General features: G+C 46.8%; 1 protein-coding gene across 2 annotated transcripts in view; it reads right to left on the bottom strand.

The window, feature by feature from the left end:
• Positions 1 to 14,223: 14,223 nt before the first annotated feature.
• TGFBR2 (transforming growth factor, beta receptor II (70/80kDa)) overlaps positions 14,224 to 21,749 on the bottom strand; it is a 91,881-nt gene continuing 84,355 nt past the window's right edge. For both annotated transcript variants that reach the window (XM_006890629.1, XM_006890628.1), the window contains 2 exons: positions 17,654 to 17,781; positions 14,224 to 14,456 (listed from right to left, as the gene is read on the bottom strand). In XM_006890629.1, the coding sequence (XP_006890691.1) occupies positions 14,277 to 14,456; positions 17,654 to 17,781 (308 nt within the window). In that variant the 3' untranslated portion in view covers positions 14,224 to 14,276. The remainder of the gene's footprint in view (positions 14,457 to 17,653; positions 17,782 to 21,749) is intronic.

Raw genomic sequence — 21,749 nt, forward strand, 5'->3', positions numbered from 1 at the left:
CTTCCCTTTCTCTTCTCTCCCTCTCTTCTTCCCTTTCCCCTTTCTCCCCTTTCCTCTCTTCTTCCTTCTCTCTTTCCTCTCTCTCTTCCCCCTCTTCCCCTTCTCTCTGCATTCACCCCCTGCACCCACCCCTATCTCTCTCCCCCTCCTCTCTCATTCCCTCTCCCCTTTCCCACTTTCCCTCCCTCCTTTATTTCCTTGACCATCCCTCCCCTCTTCTTTGTCCCATCCCTTATGTGCTTACAGTTGACAGATTTTAGTCCACAAAAGACCACAACATTACTTGTTGGTCATACAAAGCTAACTAGCCCCACTGCTGTGCAGAGAACATGATTTTTAAAAGTTTTGCTATCTTCAAAGGGCTATTTATAGCTGTAGTGTCTGGGCTCAAGTGTCTTCCAAAAGTAACTTACTGGTGGAATAGGACATAGTTCATGATACACGAGGTTTTGAGTTGATGGATACAGAGAGATGGGTGTCTTGAAGCCCATCTTGAGAAAGAAACTTGTTTGAAAGTAAGCTGTTTCCGCAGGTTAAGAACTCCTTTGTCCTGATGGGAAGGAGGAGTCCAGTGTTTGTCCAGAGAAACTGAAGCCAACAGAGAAGTTTTTCTTTGCAGCCTGTGCTTTCTGAGTAAGCATTTCCTGAGGCAAGCAGTACCATTGTGTTGACATAAGCCATCCCTGTTCACAGTGCTGAGCGTGAAGCTCTATGGAGACAAGTGATTTCAGTCCCAAGATAAAGATCACCTTCCTCAGGTAACTGCCAAATCCTTGCATCTCTGGAACTCTCCCTGCACTTTCGGTCACATTGTGCTGCCTCTTTCATGCTGAAGCCCCAAAATTCAGCCTACTCTCAGAATCCATCATCCTTTTTTTCTGAACAGATTCTGCCAAAACTGTTGTATCACTTAGAAGATATATCTCAAATGCACTGCAGCCGGGTCAGAACTGACTGGTAGCCAAGCTTCCAGCTGGTTTTCAGTGGTTGTATGTCAATGGCGTGACAGGAGACTGTTCATCTTTCTCTTTCAGAGCAGCTGGTGGATTGGAACTGCCTGCCTGTGGGTTGGCAGCACAACTCCCTACCCACTAGGTCACCGATTATAGTAAAGAGAGCACTGCTAATCCACAGTGTGAGGTGGGAATAGAAATAATCAAAACGTGCTCCTTCACTTGTGCGCATGCGCTCTTTCTCTCTTTCTCCCCCCCCCTCTCTCTCTCTCTCTCTCTCTCTCTCTCTCTCTCACACACACACACACACACACACACACACACACACACGTACGTCATCATTAAGTACCATCAAGTTGGAACCAACTCAGCTTATTCTCCAAGGGGTTTTCAGAGGCAATAAATCTCATGGGAAAAGCGTTGCCTCTGGGTGTTTGAGGCTATAAATGTTGTCTGGAGCAGAATGCTGCCTCTGTCTCCCACAGTAAACCTTTCAATTGACCAACACTTAAACTATTCAGAGCAAACAAGCAAATAAAAAGGAACCTGAAAAACCAAAGCAAAACTAAAAAAACACAACCCAGTAGGAATCAAATATGGCCTGTTTCTTTAACAGCAGTAGAGTCCAGGGACTTTGAGATGATCTAAGAAAAGGATGTTCATGTAGATAGCAGGAGCCTGGCATGAGGTCCACACATGTCTGCCCCTGTGACAATGAAGGCCAGTGTGTGTTTGGAATCATGTGAGGTGTAATGGATTCTGAGCTCTGGTCACTGGTAAGATATAATGGGAGAACAAGAGAGCAGAGGGTCCGGGGCAGGGAAAGGCACTTCTCTGGTCATGACTGATTATATCATGGGCAGGTAGGCCAGGTGGATTACCACAAAAAAACTGTGCAGTTCTTGTTCAGATTCAGACACTGTTAAGGAAAGCCCAGAGTAGGGTGTTTCCACTCATGATAGAGGCCTTCCCCTCTGCACAAGCCCTCAACACAAATGGTTGGTGTTCTCCATCTATCCCCCTCCTCTGTGGTTTACTCTTACTGCTTACCTCACCCAGCTTGTATTTGGTTTATCTTATTTCTTCCCAGCTTTGTTTATCCCAAGCCTGTATCTTGGAGGGGGTTCTGTGACATTGGGTTTTCCTTGCCCATGAATCTTCCTTCTGTGTCTCCAAACTCTGGACACCACGTGGCAGCTGCTCCTTCTGTGGAGACAGTCACTGCTTTCATTGTATCTCCCTTTCCAGATGGTTCTTACTCCATTTCTATCTCTTTACCATCTGTGCCCAGAGTCCAGAATCATCATCTGTTTCTCTTGGTTTTTTTCTGGTCTCTGCTGTAGAAAAATTGGGCAGAGTATGCCTCCAGGAAGCCATGTTTCCTTCTCCACCAGGTTTGCTGTTCTCAAACCATTGAGCTGCCAGTGGTCTTTATAGATCCAGAACTTTATATTCAGAGAAAGTTCTTTACCAGAAAAATTATTTGCAAATATTTTTGCCACTCTCTATGGAGTTTGTCTTTTTTGCACTTTTCACAAAGCAAAATGTGAATTTTAATAAAGTGTTGCTAGTAATATTTTTCATTATAGCCTATTGTTTTGTTAGATATTAAAAAAAAAAACCTCTACACACCAAAAACAAAATAAAACAAAAAAACCAAAAACACACCAAAAACCCAACCTCAAACATAAAAGGTCAAAACTAAAGCCCTCAAAACCAAACTTTAGCCCCCAAAATTTTAGTTTTGATGTTTTTAATAATATTTATAACCAAAGTTGTGTTCACCTTTATATGCGAATTATGTGTTGAGGTCTGTTTATTTTGCATGTTGTTGTTGTTAAGTGCCATCGAGTCATAGACAACTCATAACGACCCTATGAATGAAAGATCTGAACATTTTGCATATTGAAATAAAATTGTTCTAGCACTATTTCTGGAAAGGATTTTCCTTTCTATACTAATTTTCTGTGTTAGTTGAGTCAGGGAAAACATAAGCCTAAAATAATGTTTCTTTACAAAATTTCCCCTGGTGTCAAAAAGGGAAAATTTCCTCCCACTTTTCCTTATAATTTTCTCCGGAAAACACAAACTTGCCAATGTGTGGTTAGGCTTTCTGAGGCATATGTAAATCTTTTTCAACAACATAAGGAAAAATAGGGGAAGAGTTCAAAGACTAAAGTGTGCCTGATTCAAGCAGAAGTTTTTTCAATTGTACATGACGTGAAAGTTAGACAAGAAATAAAGGAGCCAGCCATCTGCCAAGCTGCATCTCAGCATTGACCTTGGATGTGCCATCCTCAGAAGCCAGTAGTAGTCTCACAACCAGCAACCTCACTCTATCTTCCAGTCAGACCTACAGACTGGGGACTTTCTTCATTGGGTTTTGCTTCCCTGGAGAACCCAACCTAAGACATTTTCTCTTGCTTTTCAGCTTTACCAACCCTACCGTACAGGGCCCCATGATGTAGCAAGAATGGGTATAAGAAGAAATATCATAGACAGAAAACTTACCCAGAAAGCAAATTCATTGCTGATGAGTACATTCTGATTCCATGGTGTTTCTGAGGCTGTAAATGTGCACAAGAGCGGACCTGCCTTTCTCTCTTGTGGAGCAACTGGTGAGTTAGCAATGCTGATTCTTCTAGTAACAGCCAAATGCTTACCATTCTATGCCACCGGGGCTCCTTAGTCAAGATTTACAGGGCTCTCAAATCAAACCAAGCCAAAAGTACTGTGTTGGACTCAGTCCTGGCTCTTGCTGACCTTATACATCTGAGTAGAAGAGCCCACACACTATGACCATATACTTCCGAGTAGAAGAGTCCCATGATACTTTCAAGACTCTTTACAGCCTCTGAAAACCCACTGGGGGGTCAGCCATGAGTCAGTTCCAATTCAATGGTCCATAACAACAACAACAGCAACATCATCATGTCAAGACTTGGGCACACATAATAACAACATTCTGTCAAGAACAAATAAGTCTGTCCTGGAAAATGTGCCATCGAGAGTGGCTTTAAAAAGAAGATGATAAGAATTTAGCACACTTAACCTGGCAAGTTATCAAGAAGGGCCATTCCCTGGAAAAGAACTTCATGCTTGGAAAAGAAGAGGGCCAGCAAACAAGAAGACCCTCAAGCAGACAGACTGGCCGAGTGGCTTAATTAGTGGCTGAAGACCCGCAGTGACTGAGGATGGTTCAGGGTTTGTTGTGAGCGAGAGCCGACTCAGTGGCACCTAACAATAATGCAGCATCATGTTACTGCAACGGTGAATACTGCGCCTGCCATTCTCTTCTCCCTTTGGTATTTCTTCATTGCTGTCAATGATAAAGCTCCTTGTCTCTCCTCAGACCCAGGAGATTCAGGCAGTAGTTGAACACCATCTCAAGAAAACTATCTGATGACAGTGTGATTCCTTTTATTAGGCTCGGGAATATGCAAAGCATGCAAATGAGCCTGATGTCTTGTTCTGTGGCAGGATGTGAATCTTCACTCAACATGTAAAAAAAAAAAGATCATTTGGTTCTCTTGCTTTTCTTGGAAGCTCTAGAAAGATGAAATGGAAATGTTCTTTATCTCCAAGGAAGGTTTGGAGATTACATCATGACTTGGGTCATGTGAACCTTTGTCTTCAAAGTGACATCCTTCCTTGCTCTTTCGTATCCACAAAACATAAACAAGAAATAAACAACCGACCAAAAGAACCCCAGAAGGCAAAACAAAATGACCCCCCACACATGTAGCCTCAGGTCATTTCCCTCCAAAAAGCATGACTGTTAAGGCATCCTGATCATATACTGTTTATTTGTAGTTAGCTCTCTGTCTCCTCAGCTGAACCTGTAAAGGACAAGAATCATCATTTCTTCCTCCAACAAATATTTGGTCAAAGTCTGTCATGTGCCGGGCTTTGTGCTGGGTGCTGTGGTAAGTGAAATATACAGCTCTCGCTTTCACATTGCAAGCAGATGTGACATGTTTATGGTAAGATTATTATCCTAAGATATGCTCCAATCTCTTTCCTAACCATTTAAAAACATGAACTCATGTTATTCTTAGAGCTAGTCTCCCAGGAAGGTCCAGACATTATCCCTGTCCTGCACATTAAGAAACCAAGGACTAGAATGGGGTAAGAGACCTGTAAAAGGTCACCCAGCTCATCAGTGGCAGAGTTGGGGTGCGGATCAAGGAGAGCTGGCTCCTGAGTGCCCATATCTTGATCTTTTTGTATGAATATTTAAACAAAACATAAGATTTCAAAGTAGTGTCATAATTTCTACTGTCCCTAGTTAATGCGGGCTATAATTACTCTGTGGTCTACCATTGTGGGTATGCATGGCCAATTTCAGAAGCATTAGGTTACATGAGCTGCACACAGAGTGATTTTTAAGCATCAATAATGCATCTCTGTGTGTGCAGATTGATCGAAAGAAAGCCAGAGAGCAAGCATTTCACAGTGTGAGCGACTTTAGTTAGAAAAGGGAGACTAGGAACAAGTGACTTTAAAATGCACAGAAGACCAAGAAGTACACAAGAATGACACGATAGCATGAGAATACTTGGTAGGCCATGCGATGGGGCCAAACCCGCAATTTCCTGTTTATCGGAGCAGTTTGCAAAACAGGCCTGGAAGCCCCATCCTCACACCCACTGACTGTGGCACTGTAATAATTCAGGTGGGGGAAAAAATTGGAAATGTGATCAGCAGTGACTTGGAAGCCCAATTCTGCAGGGAAAATGAACAAAAGGAGCAGAAGTCAACAGCAGAGGCTTTCGTGACCATGGATGGGCACATGCGTTTAAGTGGCAAGTCTCCTGACTGTCACACAGGGTAGGAGTTGCCCTGTGCACGGGGCTTTTAGCACACCGTTTACAAAGGGAACATGAATGAAACACAGTCACCGCCATGTAGAATAGGCTGTTCGCTAATAGGCTGCATTCAAATGCTGCTGAACTCTGTGAGGCACGGTCCCTGTTGGGGATATTGGGGGAATGTCTTGCTTACTAGAGCACACTTGACCTCTATAAGCAGGAAGTGAAATAACTCCAGTAAAATGTAGTCTGAAAGAGGTGGGTTTCCAGGAGGATCTTGGTTCTTGTTTTGACTGGTTTTTGAAGGAAAGAAAGGTCAGAGTCCACGAGCCTCTGAGAAATGACTGTTTCCATGCCTTTCACTTCTGACACCTCCTTTCAGTTCTTAATGCTTTCTAAGATTCTTCTCCCAGTATACCTCTTTGTGAAAGCAGATTTTAATGGTAAATACTGCAGCAACTTAATACTGGCTGACCTGTATTAAAAGCTTTCCCAGTTTGAGATGCAACTCCAGAAGCCTTGCTCAGATTCCCTATTATAGCAGTATCTTGTATGTTGTATATGAGCCTATAAAACCTCGTTGTACACATCACTACTGATGCCCAGTGAGATTAAGTCCTTAGCCTCGGTCACATAATTGGTAAATGGTCACTGTCATTATTCTCAAGTGCACACTCTGAACTGCTCACAGCTGACCCTCCTCCAATGGGTTTTTAGAGACTATAGATGTATAATTTGTCCACTTGCTGTACAGAGGTAACTTGTGATTGTTGTGATACTGAACACTGTGACACTGATGAGTCAAATGCGATAATTGTTGCCCATGGTGGATAGCGTTTTTTGGAGCTCCCCAATTAAAATGAACTTGGAAGCAAGAGTGGCATCCACTGCCAAAATAGCTAGCTTCCAGAAACCCTGTGAATGTGGAGAAACGATGAAAATTAAACAAGTGTTCAGGTCTTTCATTCATAAGGTTGCTATGAGTCACTTACAACTCAACAGCACTTAACAACAACAACAACAACAACATAGTTGAACCAAGGGAGACTTCCCATTTCTCTCCCACAAAGCAGCTGGTGATTTTGGACCACTTAAGCCACCAGAGCTTCAACCCAAAATGTAGAGATAAGTGGTATCTTGGGAGAAGGACATCATGCTTGGAAGGGGAGAGTGCAGCCATAAGCAAGAAAGACCCTTGGAGAGATGGATTCCCAGTGACTGGGGAGATGCGGCCAGGTGGGAATGAGATGGAGTCCCCAGGGACTGTGGTGATAGAGACGGGTATAAACAAGATGGATTTCCAATGACTGTAGTGATTGGGTCGGGTGGGAAGGTGATGGATTCCCAGTGACTGTGGCGATGGGGTCTGGTGGGAACGAGTTGGATTCCCAGTGACTGTGGCTATGGACTGGGTGGTAACCAGATGGAATCCCAGTGACTGTGGCAATGGGGTTGGGTGGGAACAAGATGGATTTACCGTGATTGTGTCAAAGGGGCCAGGTGAAAACCCATGGATTTCCAGGAACTGTGCTGATGGGGCCGGGTGGGAACGAGTTATAGTCCCAGTGACTGTGGTTATAGGGCTGGGTGGGAACCAAATGGGTCCCAGTGACTCTGGTGATGTGGCTGGGTGGGAACCAGATGGATTCCCAGTGACTGTGGTGATGGGGTCGGTTAGAACGAGCTGGATTCCCAGTGACTGTGGCAAAGGGTTCAGGTGGGAACCAGATGGATTCCAAGTGACTGTGGTGATGGGGCCCGGTGGGAATCGGATAGATCCCCAGTGTCTGTGGCTATGAGGCCGGGTGGGAAAGAGTTGGATTCTCAGTGACTGTGGTGATGGGGCTAGGTAGGAAAGAGGTGGATTCCCAGTGACTGTGGCGATGGGGCTGGTTGTAACGAGATAGATTCCCATTGACTGTGACAATGGACTGGGTGGTAACCAGATAGAATCCCAGTGACTGTGGCAATGGGGTTGGGTGGGAACAAGATGGATTTACCGTGATTGTGTCAAAGGGGCCAGGTGGGAACCCATGGATTTCCAGGAACTGTGTTGATGGGGCCGGGTGGGAATGAGTTGTATTCCCATTGACTGTGGCGATCGGTTCGGGTGGGAACCAGATGGATTCCCAGTGACTTTGCCTATTGGGCAGGGTGGGAAGCAGATGGATTCCCAGTGACTGTTGAAATAGGGTTGGGTGGGAACCTGATGGGTTCCCAGTGATGTGGTGATGGGGCTGGGTGGAAATCAGATGTGTTCCAGTGACTTGGCGAGCGGGCAGGTTGGAATGAGATGGTTTCCCGGTGACTGTGGAGATGGGACCATTTGGTAATAAGATGTATTTCCAGTTACAGTGGTGATGGAACCGTGTGTGGACCAGCTGGATTCCCAGTGACTGTGGTGATTGGGCTGGGTGGGAACCAGATGCATTCCCAGTGACTGTGGCGATGGGACTGATGGGAACCAGATGGATTCCCAGTGACTGTGGCTATGGGGCTGGGTGGGAACAAGTTGGATTCCCAGTGACTCTGGCGATGGGGCTGGTTGGGAACTAGATGGATTCCCAGTGACTGTGGTGATGGGGCTGGGTGGGAGCCAGATGGATTCCCAGTGACTGTGGCAATGGGGCCGAGGGGAACTAGATGGATACCCAGTGACTGTGTTGATGGGGCTAGGTGGGAACCAGATGGATTCGTAGTGACCCTGGCAATAGGGCTGAATGTGAATGAGTTGGATTCCCAGTGACTGTGGCGATGTGCTGTTTGGTAACCAGGTGGAATCGTAGTAACTGTTGCAAAGGGGCCAGGTGGGAACCAATGGATTTCTAGTTACTGTGTCAGTGGGGTCAGGTGGGAACGAATTGGATTTCCAGCAACTGTGGTGATCATGCTGGTTGGAATGAGTTGGATTCCCAGTGACTATGGCTATGGACTGGGGGGTAACCAGATGGAATCCCAGTGACTGTGGCAATGGGGTTGGGTGGGAATAAGAAGGATTCCCCGTGACTATGGCAATGAGGCCAGGTGGGAACAAATGGATTTCCAATGACTTTGTCGATGGGGCCGGGTGGGATTGAGTTGTATTCCCAGTAACTGTGGTGATGGACCTGTGTGTGAACCAACTGGATTCCCAATAACTGTTGTGATGGGGCTGGGTGGGAACCAGATAGATTCCCAGTGACTCTGGCGATGAGGCCAGGTGGGAAGCAGATGGATTCCCAGTGACTGTGGCAATCAGGCCGGGTGGGAACCAGATGGATCCCCAGTGACAGTGGTGATGTTTCCGGGTGGGAACCAGATGGATTTTCAGTGTGGAAACCAGTTTGATCCCAGTGACTGTGGCCATGGGGCTGGGTTGGAACGAGTTGGAATTCCAGGGACTGTGGCAAAGGGGCCTGGTGAAACGAGATGGATTCCCAGTGACTCTGGAGATAGGGCCAATGGGAACCAGATGGATTCCCAGCGACTTTGTTGATGGGCCCTGGTGGAATGAGATGGATTCCCAGCAACTGTGGCGATGGTGCTGGGTGGCAACGAGTTGGATTCCCAGTGACTGTGGTGATTGGGTCGGGCAGGGACCAGATGTATTCCCAGTGACGTGGCTTGGAGTCGGTTGGAATGAGATGTATTCCCAGTGCTTTTGGCGATGGGGCTGGTTGGGAACGAGATGGATTCCAGTGACTGTGTCAATGGGGCTGGATGGGAAGGAGATAGATTCCCAGTGACTCTGGAGATGGGGCCGGGAGGGAACCAGATGGATTTCCAGTGACTGTGGCAATGGGGCCAGTTGGGAATGAGTTGGATATCCAGTGACTGTGGCAATAGGCAGTGTGGGAACCAAATGGATTCCCACTTATTATGACAATGGGACTGGTTGGCAACCAGGTGGATTCCCAGTGACTCTGGCAATGGGGCCGGGTGGGAACCTGATTCCCAGTGACTGTGGTGATGGGGCTGGGTGGGAACCAGATGTATTCCATTGACTTGGCGATGGGACCGTTTGGGAATGAGATGTATTACAAGTGACTGTGTCAATTAGGCCAGTTTGGAACCAGATGGATTCCCAGTGACTTTTTCGATGGGGCCGGTTGGGAACTAGATGGATTCCCAGTGACTGTGGCGATGGGGCTGCGTGGGGAGGAGATGAATTCCCAGTGACTGTGGCTGTGGGGCTGGTTGGGAACGACATGGATTCCCAGTGACTGTGGTGATGTGGCTGGGTAGGAACGAGATGATTCACAGTAACTGGCGGTGGGGCCTGGATGGGAACCAGCTGGATTCCCAGTGGCTGTGGCAATAGGGCTGGGTGTGAATGAGTTGGATTCCCAGTGACTGTGGCGATGTGCTGTTTGGTAACTAAATTGAATCCCAGTGACTCTGCCAAAGGGACCAGGTGGGAACTAATGGATTTCCAGTTACTGTGACAATGGCGTGAGGTGGGAACGAGTTGGATTTCCAGCCACTGTGGCAATTGTGCTGGGTAGGAATGAGATGCATTCCCAGCGACTGTGGTGATGGGGCCGGGTGGGAATCAGTTGTATTCCCAATGACTTTGCGATGGGGCTGGTTGGAACGAGATGGATTCCCAGTGACTGGCGATGGGGCCGGGTGGGAACCAGATGGATTCCCAGTGACTGTGGTGATTGGGCCGTGTCGGTACCAGATGGATTCCTGTTGACTCTGGTGAAGGGTCCAGGTGGGAACAAGATGGATTCCCAGTTTCTGTGGTGATGGACTGGGTGTGAATGAGTTGGATTCCTAGTGACTGTGGTGGTGGGTTGGTGTGATGTTGAGTGGGGAGGTTGGTTCCGGATGGCACAGTGGTTCAGAGGGTCACTGTGACTCATAGTAGACTCAAGAGCACATCACCACCACCAATGTGCACAAGGGAGCTCTGGTGGCACAGTCTCTACAGAGTGGTATCACTAACTCACCCAAAGGATGTCCTTCCCTGGTGGTTCGAATGCATCATCTGCTTCGTCTCACATTACAGCACTTATGTGAATTCTTCTCTTCTTAAAACAGAACTGTCAAATTGAGCACCACTCATAATGACCCAAAAAACAACAGTCCTGAATCTTGTCCAAACTTGTGGCGTCCTCATAATCTCTGACACACTCAAGCCCATTGCAGCAGTCGCAGTGTCAATCCACCTGGTTGAGGGTTTTCCTCTCCTTCACCAGCCCTCCACCCTTCCCATCATCATGTCCTTCTCCAAGGAATAGCCCCTCTTAGCAATATGCCCAAAGTATGTGTGATGAAGCTTCCTTATCTTTGTCTACAAGTAACCCTCTGGTTGTATGTACCATCTCCACGACACAGCTGTTTGTTCTTTTGACAGTCCACAGGATATTCAATATTCTTCTCCAATGGCTCAAATACATCAATTCTTCTGTCATCCTTATTCATGGTCCAGCAATGAGAGCACAGCAAGTCACCAAGAAGATGACAGCCTGAATCAGGTGCACCTTAGTCCTCAGACTCAGATCATTGCTCCTCAGTAATTTGAAGAGATCCCTGACTGCAGACTCTGTCAGTGCTTATGACTCCTGATCTGACTTCTGGTACCAAGTATACTGGTTGTGAATCTAAGTAAGATGACGTTGTTGACAGTTTCAATCTTTTTTTCCATCTATCATGATGTTGCCTATCAGTCCAGTGGTGAGAATTTTTGTTTCCTTGACCTTGAGATGCAATCCACATTGAAGGCTGTAGTCTTCGACTTTAAGGACCAAGTGCTTCAAGCCCTTCTCACTTGCAGCAAGCAAGATAGTGTCATCTGCATAACACAGGTTAATGATCAATCTTCCTCCAATCCTGATGCCAAATTCTTCTTCATGGAGTTTAGCTTCTCCAGAAGTTTGAGAGGATTTGCCTTGTGACTTTTCCCTAAATGGCCAAATAAACAATAAGGAAAATGGGTTTAGCTACCAGAAACAGGAGGCAGGAAGTTGACCTGAGTATTTTTGCTTTATTCAATCTAATAAACATTTTATTCATATAAAAGACAAAACACTGCATAGAATGAAAATAAGTGCTTGAGACATTTGATATAAAAAGAGTATATAGCATTCACATTCCTATTTTAATACATGAAGTGTTTTGTAAAAGAATAAACTTTCCCTTTATATGTAGCAGTAAGAAAAAAAAATCAGTAATTTAAGGAACTACAGAGTTATTCCTTGGTCTTTTACCTTTAATAAGAAAAATAAAAAATAAGACAGGCCACAGTATCATCTGACATTACATTCCAGTTCATGTTGATGATGACTTAGAAGTGACAGAGCTCTCTGCGATCTTGAAGAGTCCACATTAATGGACCAGTATTCTAGCAATTCACCACTAGAGGTCAATGAGGAACAGTTATTGGAATGGCATCGGTGAGCCCTAGGTGCACATGCATTTTTCTGGTATTTCCATAGAAGTGCAACCAAATGCATGTATCTCTCTCAGTTCACCCCACTGAGCGGGGTGCCTAGAAACGGCATCTGATGCCACTTCAGCTGTGCCCTAAAATCCCAATGCCAGAAGGCCCCCCACACACACCAGCAGTGCTGGTTTGCTCAACACTGCTGCTTTCTTTTGAATTTCTATTTGGCTGATAAGTAGCTTTAAAAACACTTTAAAAAAATAAAGACTGTTATTTGCAACATTAATGACTGCTTACTGGTTAGCAAGTTTCCTATGGAATATTAAAGCTCATTCTTCCTTCAGAAGAATCTGTGTGTAACATGAATCTCTAACTGCACCTGTCTCCCACGTTCAAGTCCTTGCAAAACGAGTTCTACAAAGGCTGGTGGGTTGGCAACTGGTGACCACAGCAAAAGCTTCTTGGAGTAAAGAGCAATTAAAAAAAATCCACAAAACTCAATATATAAACAAAAGATTTGGATTAACCAGGGCTACCAGAGGAGGTCCTCTTTATCCAATCAAAGGCCAACTTCAAGTCCTAAACTCTGATCAAAGTCAAGGCAGAAAATCAGCTACAGAGCCAGAGACTGTCTGAAGGGCACTGCTTCCAAGGAACCTTGGTCCAGGTCAGGTTTATTTTCAGCCTTCCATGAAGCTGGGCAGTGCCAAGTGTTTACAATGACAAGCAGAGCCCAGGCTGAAGTGTGTGCATACTTTTGCTTTGTGATGATGTATGGGAAAACATCTGTTAAGCTCATCCGGGATTCTGAATCCCCCCCCCCATCCCCCCTAACTCTCCAAAGATTTAAATAGTGTGGCTCAATTTTATTTATTCATTTATTTTTTAAGTGCTACGCTGGCCAAACAAAACTTAATGTTCAGAGTGAGTGCCTAAGAAAACAGGCCTGAATGTGGCAGTGTTGTGTTACTCAAATCTTTCTCATTAGGCTCACAGGAACAGGAGCATCTATGAGCCCAGGAGGCTTGGAATCAGCGACTAAAGCTGAGTGTGCTAAAAAAATTAAACATGAAGAGCCCCTCAGAGGGGATTTGTTCCCTTTTAGGAAAAAAAAATTAAGGGGTTGAGGGAGAGAATAATGATACAGGTCTAAGGAGAAATAGTTCCCTTTCTCTTATAAAACAACAAACCACCACCGCCACCGCCACCACGTTAATTCCCATGATGCTCCATCAGCAGATGCCTCATCCTTCTTCCACAGAACTGCCTGAGGGCTTGAACTCTTAACTCTTCAGTAAGCAGCTCACCACTTAACTATGTTACCAGGGCCCCATCTTTCATGCAAGGTGTGCCAGTCAGAAGACGGGCTCCAATTTCTCATGCTGGCCTGTTCCTCCTTCTGGTTGTTCTTTCGACAGCCCAAGAAGGTAAAAAGCGGATCTCAAAATGTTTATCAAATCTTAGAGATGGGGCCGAGTTTCTGAGCTGGAAGGAGGGAGCAGAAACGCTGGTCCCCCAACAGTGCAACAATATCCCACTCCGTGGCCAGAAGAGAACCCCCGCAGGGAATCATGATTTTGCAAAGTTAAGTGCAACATGGCAATAGCAGGTCTGAGAGCAGGGGTCCCCTTCTCTAATGCAAAGCGGCCCCTAGAATCATCAGAGAGCCACTGTAGGCATGATTGTCAGGTGCCAGTGTGGTCATGGGTCTTCCCCTCCCTGCTCAGCTTTGGAACTCCCCAATAAAAGCAATTTCCTGGGAATATCTGATCCTTTTCCTCATCTCTCTTCAGAGTATGGCTGTATATATCGATATAAACATATTGATATAGATATAAAACATAGCTATTCCATATTTATATACACGCATTAATAAAGTGCAAATGTTATTAGCTATAGTAAAGATCAATCTCATTTCCTGAGGCAGTGCTAACACAGCTTATCCTAGGACAACGTCAAAGGCACACAGCGCTCTGTCCCCCACTTTCCGCTGTGGGGCCTCTCCACGCTCCACAGCTCTCAGGAGAGGGGGACCCCTTGGTATTCCAGGAAGCATCAGTTCAGGGGCAGCTTCCTGCTGCCTCTGCTCTTTGGCAAAAGGGGAGGCCTCTTTGGGCATGGTATAGCCTGTCCCCAGGAAGGCTATTTAGTAGTGTTCAGTGAGCCGTCTTCTGGAATCTTCTCCTCGGAACAGCTCCTCCCCGAGAGCCTGTCCATGTGCTCCAGCTCGCTGAAGCGCTCGGCCACACACTGGGCCGTGAGTCGGGCTTCGGGGTCGTGGTCCCAGCACTCGGTCAGCGTCTCACACACCATCTGGATGCCCTGCAGCAGGAGAGAGGGCCAAGGACAGAGTGAGAAGGAGGGCTCCGTGGAGGGCCACGTGGCTGTCCTGCCCTGGACCCTGTAGGGCCAGTTAAGCGTGAAAGGCCTCAGATGCCCATAAGCCTGTCCAGGGTCCCTGCCTGCCAGCTCTGGTGGCCCCTGCTTCTTGGAATAAGGGCTGGGGACAGGTGGTGGCCTTTCTGGGGCCTGGTGGCCCTGTCTGCTCTCTGCCCCTCTCTGATCCCAAAGGCTCATGAACTGGAGAGACAGGACAAGGACTCCTCACTGCAGCACCCCGGTACCTGGAGACTCCCCGTGCAGGGACCCCTAAAGCCATCTTCTCTGATAGACTTTTACAGGACTAAGCACAAGTCAGTGTGTGATGTGTCAGGGCCGGAAGCTGGCTTCATGGTGCAAAGTCGCCCATGCTCTGTGGAAAGACTCACAGGGGCCTCCCCTCACTGCCCAGGAGGCCCTTGGCTGTGCTCCCCAACTCTCCAATAATGGCAGGATGGGCTAGTTGGAACAGAGGTCCCTGTAAGGAGGGACAGACCTCACTGGAGGCAGGTTCACAGGACTCGGCCTCCATGGGCACAAGCAGTTTACAAATGACCCCTCTGACCTGAAGGTTGGCAGTGTGAACCGACCCTGCAGCCCTGCAGAAGAAAGGCCTGGTGACCCACTTCCATAAAGATGACGGCCAAGACAACACTGAGCTCAGTGCTGCGGAGTCAGAACCAACTTACAGTGACTCCCCAGCAGGTTTTCAGAGGCTGTAACCGCACGAGAGAAAAGTACTCATCTTTCTTCCAGTTAGTGGACTTGAACTGCCTGCCTTTGGGTTGGCAGTGCAACTCTTTTCCCACTAGGCAGGCCATCAGAGCTAGGAACGCAGTAGTGTTTGTTGCTGTTACGTGCTGTTGAGTCAGAATCGACTCACAGCTGACCCTCTAATGGGTTTTTCAGAAGTGGAGAGTCGCATGGGAAGAGACTATCCAGCTCTCTCCTGCAAAGCAGCTGGTGGATTCGAACCTCTGCTTTTGTGTTGGCAGCACACAACTCTTCACCATTAAGCCACCAGGGCTCCCTCTAGGGGACAAGCGAGGTTATCTTAAATACCTCACTGGGAACCTATCCAGGAAATATTGCTAACTTCTCCTGCATCTTTAACTTCTATTTCACGTTGTAAATATCTCTGGCAGCCAGTTCAAGTCCTTTTTGGGATCCAGAGGTTAAATTAACAGAGTGACAGGCAGAAAGAGCATGTGGTCCTGCCAATGAGAGGATCAAGGGAACTTCTCCTCCACATTGGGGGGCCCACGTGGGGCAGGTAAACCCCACTCCTTCCTAAAGAACTGGCCCTTCCCTCCCTGTCTGTTCCCACCAGGACATTTCACACACCCAAGCCTCTCTCTCTCTATCTCTCCCCACCCTCTGAGTTCATGATGTTGAATTAATTGTCTAATTCACCTAATTGACAGTATTGATTGATGGTCCTGTTAAGAGTAGAGTGTTATTGTTGGTACACAAGTAACATTTATTTTATTCTGGCACTGTAATTACAGGCAGTAAATTAAATTAAATATTAAGCATTAACTTGAAATCAATAGGGCAACAAATCTCATTAAGGGAAAAAATGTATTATGTAAATTCTTTCCAGAATTTTATCATCATGAATAATGCCTTCATTATAAGAACTGTACAGCAGAGGAGGCAACAGGGCCTGGAAGAGGCAGCATGTTGGCGACTTCTAATTTAAAACTGATGCAAACAGCTTTAGAGTTCCAGGGTCGGGGGGAGGGGTGTGCTCTGCTGACACCCTGGGAAGTCCCCCACCCCCACAGCCCCGGCCACTCTCCCTTGGCTGTGTCCATCTGTCCACTGTGGTGGTGGTTAGTCAGCACTGGTAAAGATCCAGGCTTCGGGCTCTGTCTTCCCAGCTATGCCTGATCTGATATCTCTCATCTGAAGTTGTACTGCCCTCAGGAAAACACTCTGACAGCCCCAGCCCTCACAGGGAGAAGGGATTCATCTGAATCAGGCAACAAAAAGGCTCTGTCAGTGAGAAAGAGGTTCACTGATTCTCTCACTCTTCACGGGCAGTTCCTTCCTGGGTGGGGTTGACCTAGGGGTGCTTCTCTCATTCTCTGCTTCTTATCCTGGCCACAGCGTTCTCCTCCCAACACACTCATCAAAATGCTCCCCAAATAAAGAATCTGGCAAGAACACTCTGAGTTCAGAACCAATAACCCTGCTACAGACCTCCTTAGCTAGTCTTCCCTGAATAGAAAGTGAGAAAATAGGAAGCCGTCGGGATGTTCCCCCTCCCCCTGACCCCAACACCGGCCCATCTACAGCCCTGAGTTCACTTGTGTTTTGCTATATCGTGGGAGTCTGCGTCACCAGTAGTGCTGTTCAAACATCACCAGCGGAGTCATCCATGGTGACCTTTCTCGGAGCTCCCAGGAGGAAATCAGGAATAAGGTGATGATGAAGATACTAGTTAATGAAAGCTTTGGGGAGCACAACGGTGTGCTTTCTGAGCTTGGGCTGAACAATGTGCCCCTGGATGCACAAAACAGCGGACACCCCAAGTGCTGGCCAGTCAGACCAGCTGACCCTCGAGCAAGGCTCCCAGCCTAGAAGGGACATCATTCAAAGTGGCCACGATGCAATTAAGTTGCTCACTTAGGTTTCCTTCTCCTCTGCTTTCCTTCCCCCCACCCGCCCCATAACCCCAGAAGTGCTCACAGGGAGGACCCCGGGCGCCTGGCCTGCCCACGCCTCGTTGTGGCTGGAGCTCCCTGCAGCCCAGCTCACGCTAATGATTTCTCAATCTGCTAAGTATTTTCTTCCGGAGCTGGACATTCCGAGAATAAGGCATTTGGAATCCAGGAGGAAATGAAACATAAACTCCTTAGGTAAAGGTGCAGGGGTGAGAGGCAGGGGCTCCAAGCAAGGGGAGCGTGGAGGGGTCCCTTCAGAGGATCCTCTCCGACACCGCTTTGAATGCTGTACATACCAGCTGGCTGGAATGTATATTAACAGGGTCATCCCACTGACAGAGGTTTGCCTTTTAAATAGAATTTCATAGGGTCACAAAACATCAAAGGACGCTCCTCAGAGCTAAGCTGATGTCCCAGCATCCTCCCCGACCCAAGAGGCTGCTGGAGAGGAATCTGTTTTCCACTCCTCACCTGGTGGCTGAGCCAGGTGCTGGGGATTTCTGGTCGGCCTCGATCTCGCAACACGTTGTCCTTCATGCTCTCGACACAGGGATGCTCCCTCACCTTGGAACCAAACGGAGGCTCGTAATCTTTCACTTCTGTGGAGAAAACAGCAAACACAGGGCCGCTGAGAATGGTGGGAGCCACTGGTGAAAAAGAGCGTGGCGAGATGACAGACGGTGCAGCATGGTAGACACGCTTGGCCCAAACTCCCCATCTTCATTCATCTCTATTTTTTCATTAAAGCACATGAAGTAGTTTTATTTTAGAAAAGGTACAGCATGAACAACATGAAAACTAAAACTAAAACAAACAAAAACCCCACCAAAAAAACCTGACCAAAAAAAACACAAACCAACAAATCACTCCCAGCTTCCTAACTTCACTTTCCTCCATAAAAGTGATTTATTGGAACAATGCATAGAATAGTGAGATTAATGGTAATTTAAAATCTCCTGTTATTTGAACCAAGTGCCTTTGGGTTGATAGCACAACTTTATTCACCATCACAAGAATATGGAAACAACCCAAATGTCCAACCACTAACGAATGGATTGAGAAATTATGGTAAATTCACACAATGGAACACTATGCAGCAAGCAGGAGCAGTAACTTTGTAAATTATGACCTAACTTGGGAAGGACTGGAGAGCATTATGCTGAGTGAACTAACTCAGTCCCACAGGGATAAATATTGTATAAAACCAGAATGAATGTAAGGATGGGGAGGGGGGTAGGAGAGGCTAGAAGCAGAGGGATGTAGACGTACAAGGAGAAGGGGGGATTAATCATTGGGTTGTACAATTTGATGGGTGAGGGGGTGAAAGAAATTGAAAGAATTTGTTCGAATTTGTATTCTAATGTTGTAAATAAACTAATGGGGGGGGGAATCTCCTGTTATTATTTATAAGCAAGTACTTCTCAAGCTGCACCACATACCATTGGGGTACCAAATACCAGAATGGTTTCCCACTGTGAACAGTGTTTGGTGGAGCTCCCAATTGTGAAACAGGTTGGGAAGCAGGAATGGCATCCACTTCCTAAACCACATGCCTCTGGAAACTCTATGAACTTGGAGAAACGACGACAGTCATGGAAAGGCATTAGGTCTTTTGTTCATAGAGTTGCTATGAGTCACGCTCGACTTGGTGGCAATCAACAACAACAACAAAAACTTCTCAAGCTATTTTTTTATAAAACACTGACTGTAGTGTTCTTTGGGGGTTTTCTTTTTCTCCTCCATTGCTCTCTAAAGTCCAGCAGAGGCTGGGTCTCTGGTAAAACATAAAGGGGATGATTTATAAGAAAAGTGAAATCCCACCTGGGTGCCGTGGCACGTCATCCAACTGGGCTATGAAGTTTCTAAACACCTACTCTCTGTTTCAGCACATCATATCCCAAGTCTGGAAAAACGTTTGAGGACCGGCTCTGGTCCACAAATACCACCCTCTGAGAACGCTTCTCGAAACGTGTTGCCAAGAACAGAAATTGCATTATGACTGAGGGAAAAATAATACGAATTATTAAACACATTTCAAGGGTTTCAAATGAGTCAGACAAAGACTGTTGAGGGGAAAGTGTTCAGCGAAGTGATGCCACACCCTGTATTTAGAGTTGAGAAGGTTGATGCCGGGAGTACAGTGGGTTCTGGGAAAAGCATTCAGAACTGCACACCATGTGACTCTTTGATCAAACCGTTGCTTTTTTAGGATGCTTCATGCCTGGGTCTTTCCCCCGAGTGGTTCTGTGAGGTTTTTTTCCTCCTCCAACAAGAACAAGCACAACCAGGGTTGTCCCTCAGTGCACACATGCCTATCACAGGCCTGATGCCATCATACATGTCACCCTCTGCCTTGGCCAGACTCTACCATCTGGGTCGACCCAGGAAGGTGTCCACTGTGGGGGCTGCTCGATGTTATGGTTTGTAAAATCTGAACACACTCTTCAGGGAGTCACAGATCATTAAGAAGAACAGTGACAATCCCTTCTCTCTACATTGTATTATTTACCAACATGAAACCCAAGGCCCCCTTCATCCTGAGGTTTGGAAAGGAAGTCGGGAATGGTGGTGGTGGAGGTGGACAGAGCCAGCACAGTCTCAGGCTGGCAGAAGAGGGTCCCACAGCGCTTCTAAAGGCCTCTCTGCACATTTCACTTAATGGCAATAACCTCCTGTCTCCCTTCCGAGAGTAACTATGAAAGAAGGACTAGCAAAAGGGCAAGTGGGGTGCGTCTTGGCAGAGTCCAGAGAAAGTGCTACATCTGGTTATCCTATAAGGAGAACCTTTACTAAAAACAGAGGAAGAAAGCAAAGAGCTCAGAAAGTCAGACTGCCTTTAGCACTTGAAAGAAAAACAAAGAAAGGCATTTAAATCTGCACCAGAAGTGATGGTATTAGCATTTGTTTGCTTTGCATCTCACTCAGCTCCTTTACAAGCTGTACAGGAAGACTGGAAAAAAGATTCTAATACTTAGTGTCTCGGAGTCTAGGTCCACAAAACGAGAAGAGTCCCATCCACCCTTGCTCCTTCTCTCTGCAGTGTTAATACAGCACCACGGCTCTGGTGGTGTAAGGGGCTGAGCTGCAATTCCAAAGGCATGCATCCACCAGCCGCTCTGCGGGAGAAGGATGGGCAATCTACTCCCGGTGGATTTATTTACAGCGTCTGAATCGGAGGGTCAGTTGCTAGTTAGTTCTGACTTCACCGCACACACAAGCTGCATTTGCACTTCTGCATTTGCATTTTCCGTGCACGCTGACCCTACTCCAAGCCCCTCAGGCTGGGTTTGCTGAGTACTCTAGTTCTCCCAACATACTCCCAGAAGCAGCCCTCGACCAAAGACTTGGAAGAGGATACCCCAGTCCCTCTGCCAATCAGGCAGCAGGAAGCATGTTCTGTAAGAGGTGTGTGCCCTCCACTGCACCCCATCTCCCCATCAGGACGGCACTGCAGCTGCCCACAGAGGTAACATGCCGGTCAGCGCGCTGTTCACTAGCCGCCTTCCATATCCTGACTCACCTCTCCACACTCTTCCTGAAATTTCCTGGGATCTTCTCCCCAGTAAACCACATACATTCACTACCCCTCCTTGTGTATTTTAAATTGATTTTAATGAAAGTTTACAGAGACTTTGGATTTCTATTCATTCATTGTTGCACTTTCCTCCCTGCCCTGCCACCATTAGCTTTTCTTTTTGAAAAGTAAAAGAAAAAAAATTCTTTAATTGTTATTCAATCCCTCCCCCCAAGTACATCCACTCCACTATGCTACCTTGCTTCTGGACTCCTGTCATGACAATAATTGAGAAGCTGTGGTATATTTACACAATGGAATACTATGTGGCATTGAAAAACAAAAACTCATGAAATATTACACAAAACGGATGACCCTGGAGGACATTATATTGAGTGAAATATCTCAGTCACAAAAAGACAAATATGGCATAGTGCTACTGTTGTAAAAGAGGACTGACGCAGGGGTTGGGGAGACTGAGAAAGATGGGATAAATAGTGCACATTCACTCTTGTTCCAGAGTCTAGGCCTTCCCACCTGAGCGGATGCCCACAGAGCAGTTATGTAATTAGGCCTGAGTCTCGGTCTCACCCTTTCAGACTGCTTCCCGAGCAGCTTACTGGGGGTGAACACCATCCAGTGCCCCAAACTACATCTCTTCTCGGCAGCTTCTTCATGTTACTGCATGAGAGCATGTTTTTCCTCCTCTCCACACCCCTTTCCTTTCTTGCCCTGCAGTCTTGTCACTGAAGGGACCTGCTCACAACTCGGGGCCCAAGCAGCTTCTTGGAATTTCTCTTCAGAGAAACAAGCGCTAGCCTCACTCTTCCCAGGTCTGCTCCTCGGACAGCAGGGCTCAGGGGCAGCACCGCCATCCTCTGAACGCTGGGCATCTGGGACACTGCTGTTGTGTTGATTATGGCCCCAACTTAACAGTGCGGCTTAGGTGCTGACAGTCCTCCCCAAAGCAGTACCTCGGAGTTTTTACATCAGCTCTCCAAATTTCACTCCTCTGAAATGTGAGGAAATGGCAGGCTTCGTTCAGGTCTCCTC

Source organism: Elephantulus edwardii, unplaced genomic scaffold (genome assembly GCF_000299155.1).
Source record: "Elephantulus edwardii isolate Elephantulus edwardi_28Jun2011 unplaced genomic scaffold, EleEdw1.0 scaffold00091, whole genome shotgun sequence".
Classification (NCBI taxonomy): Eukaryota; Metazoa; Chordata; class Mammalia; order Macroscelidea; family Macroscelididae; genus Elephantulus; species Elephantulus edwardii.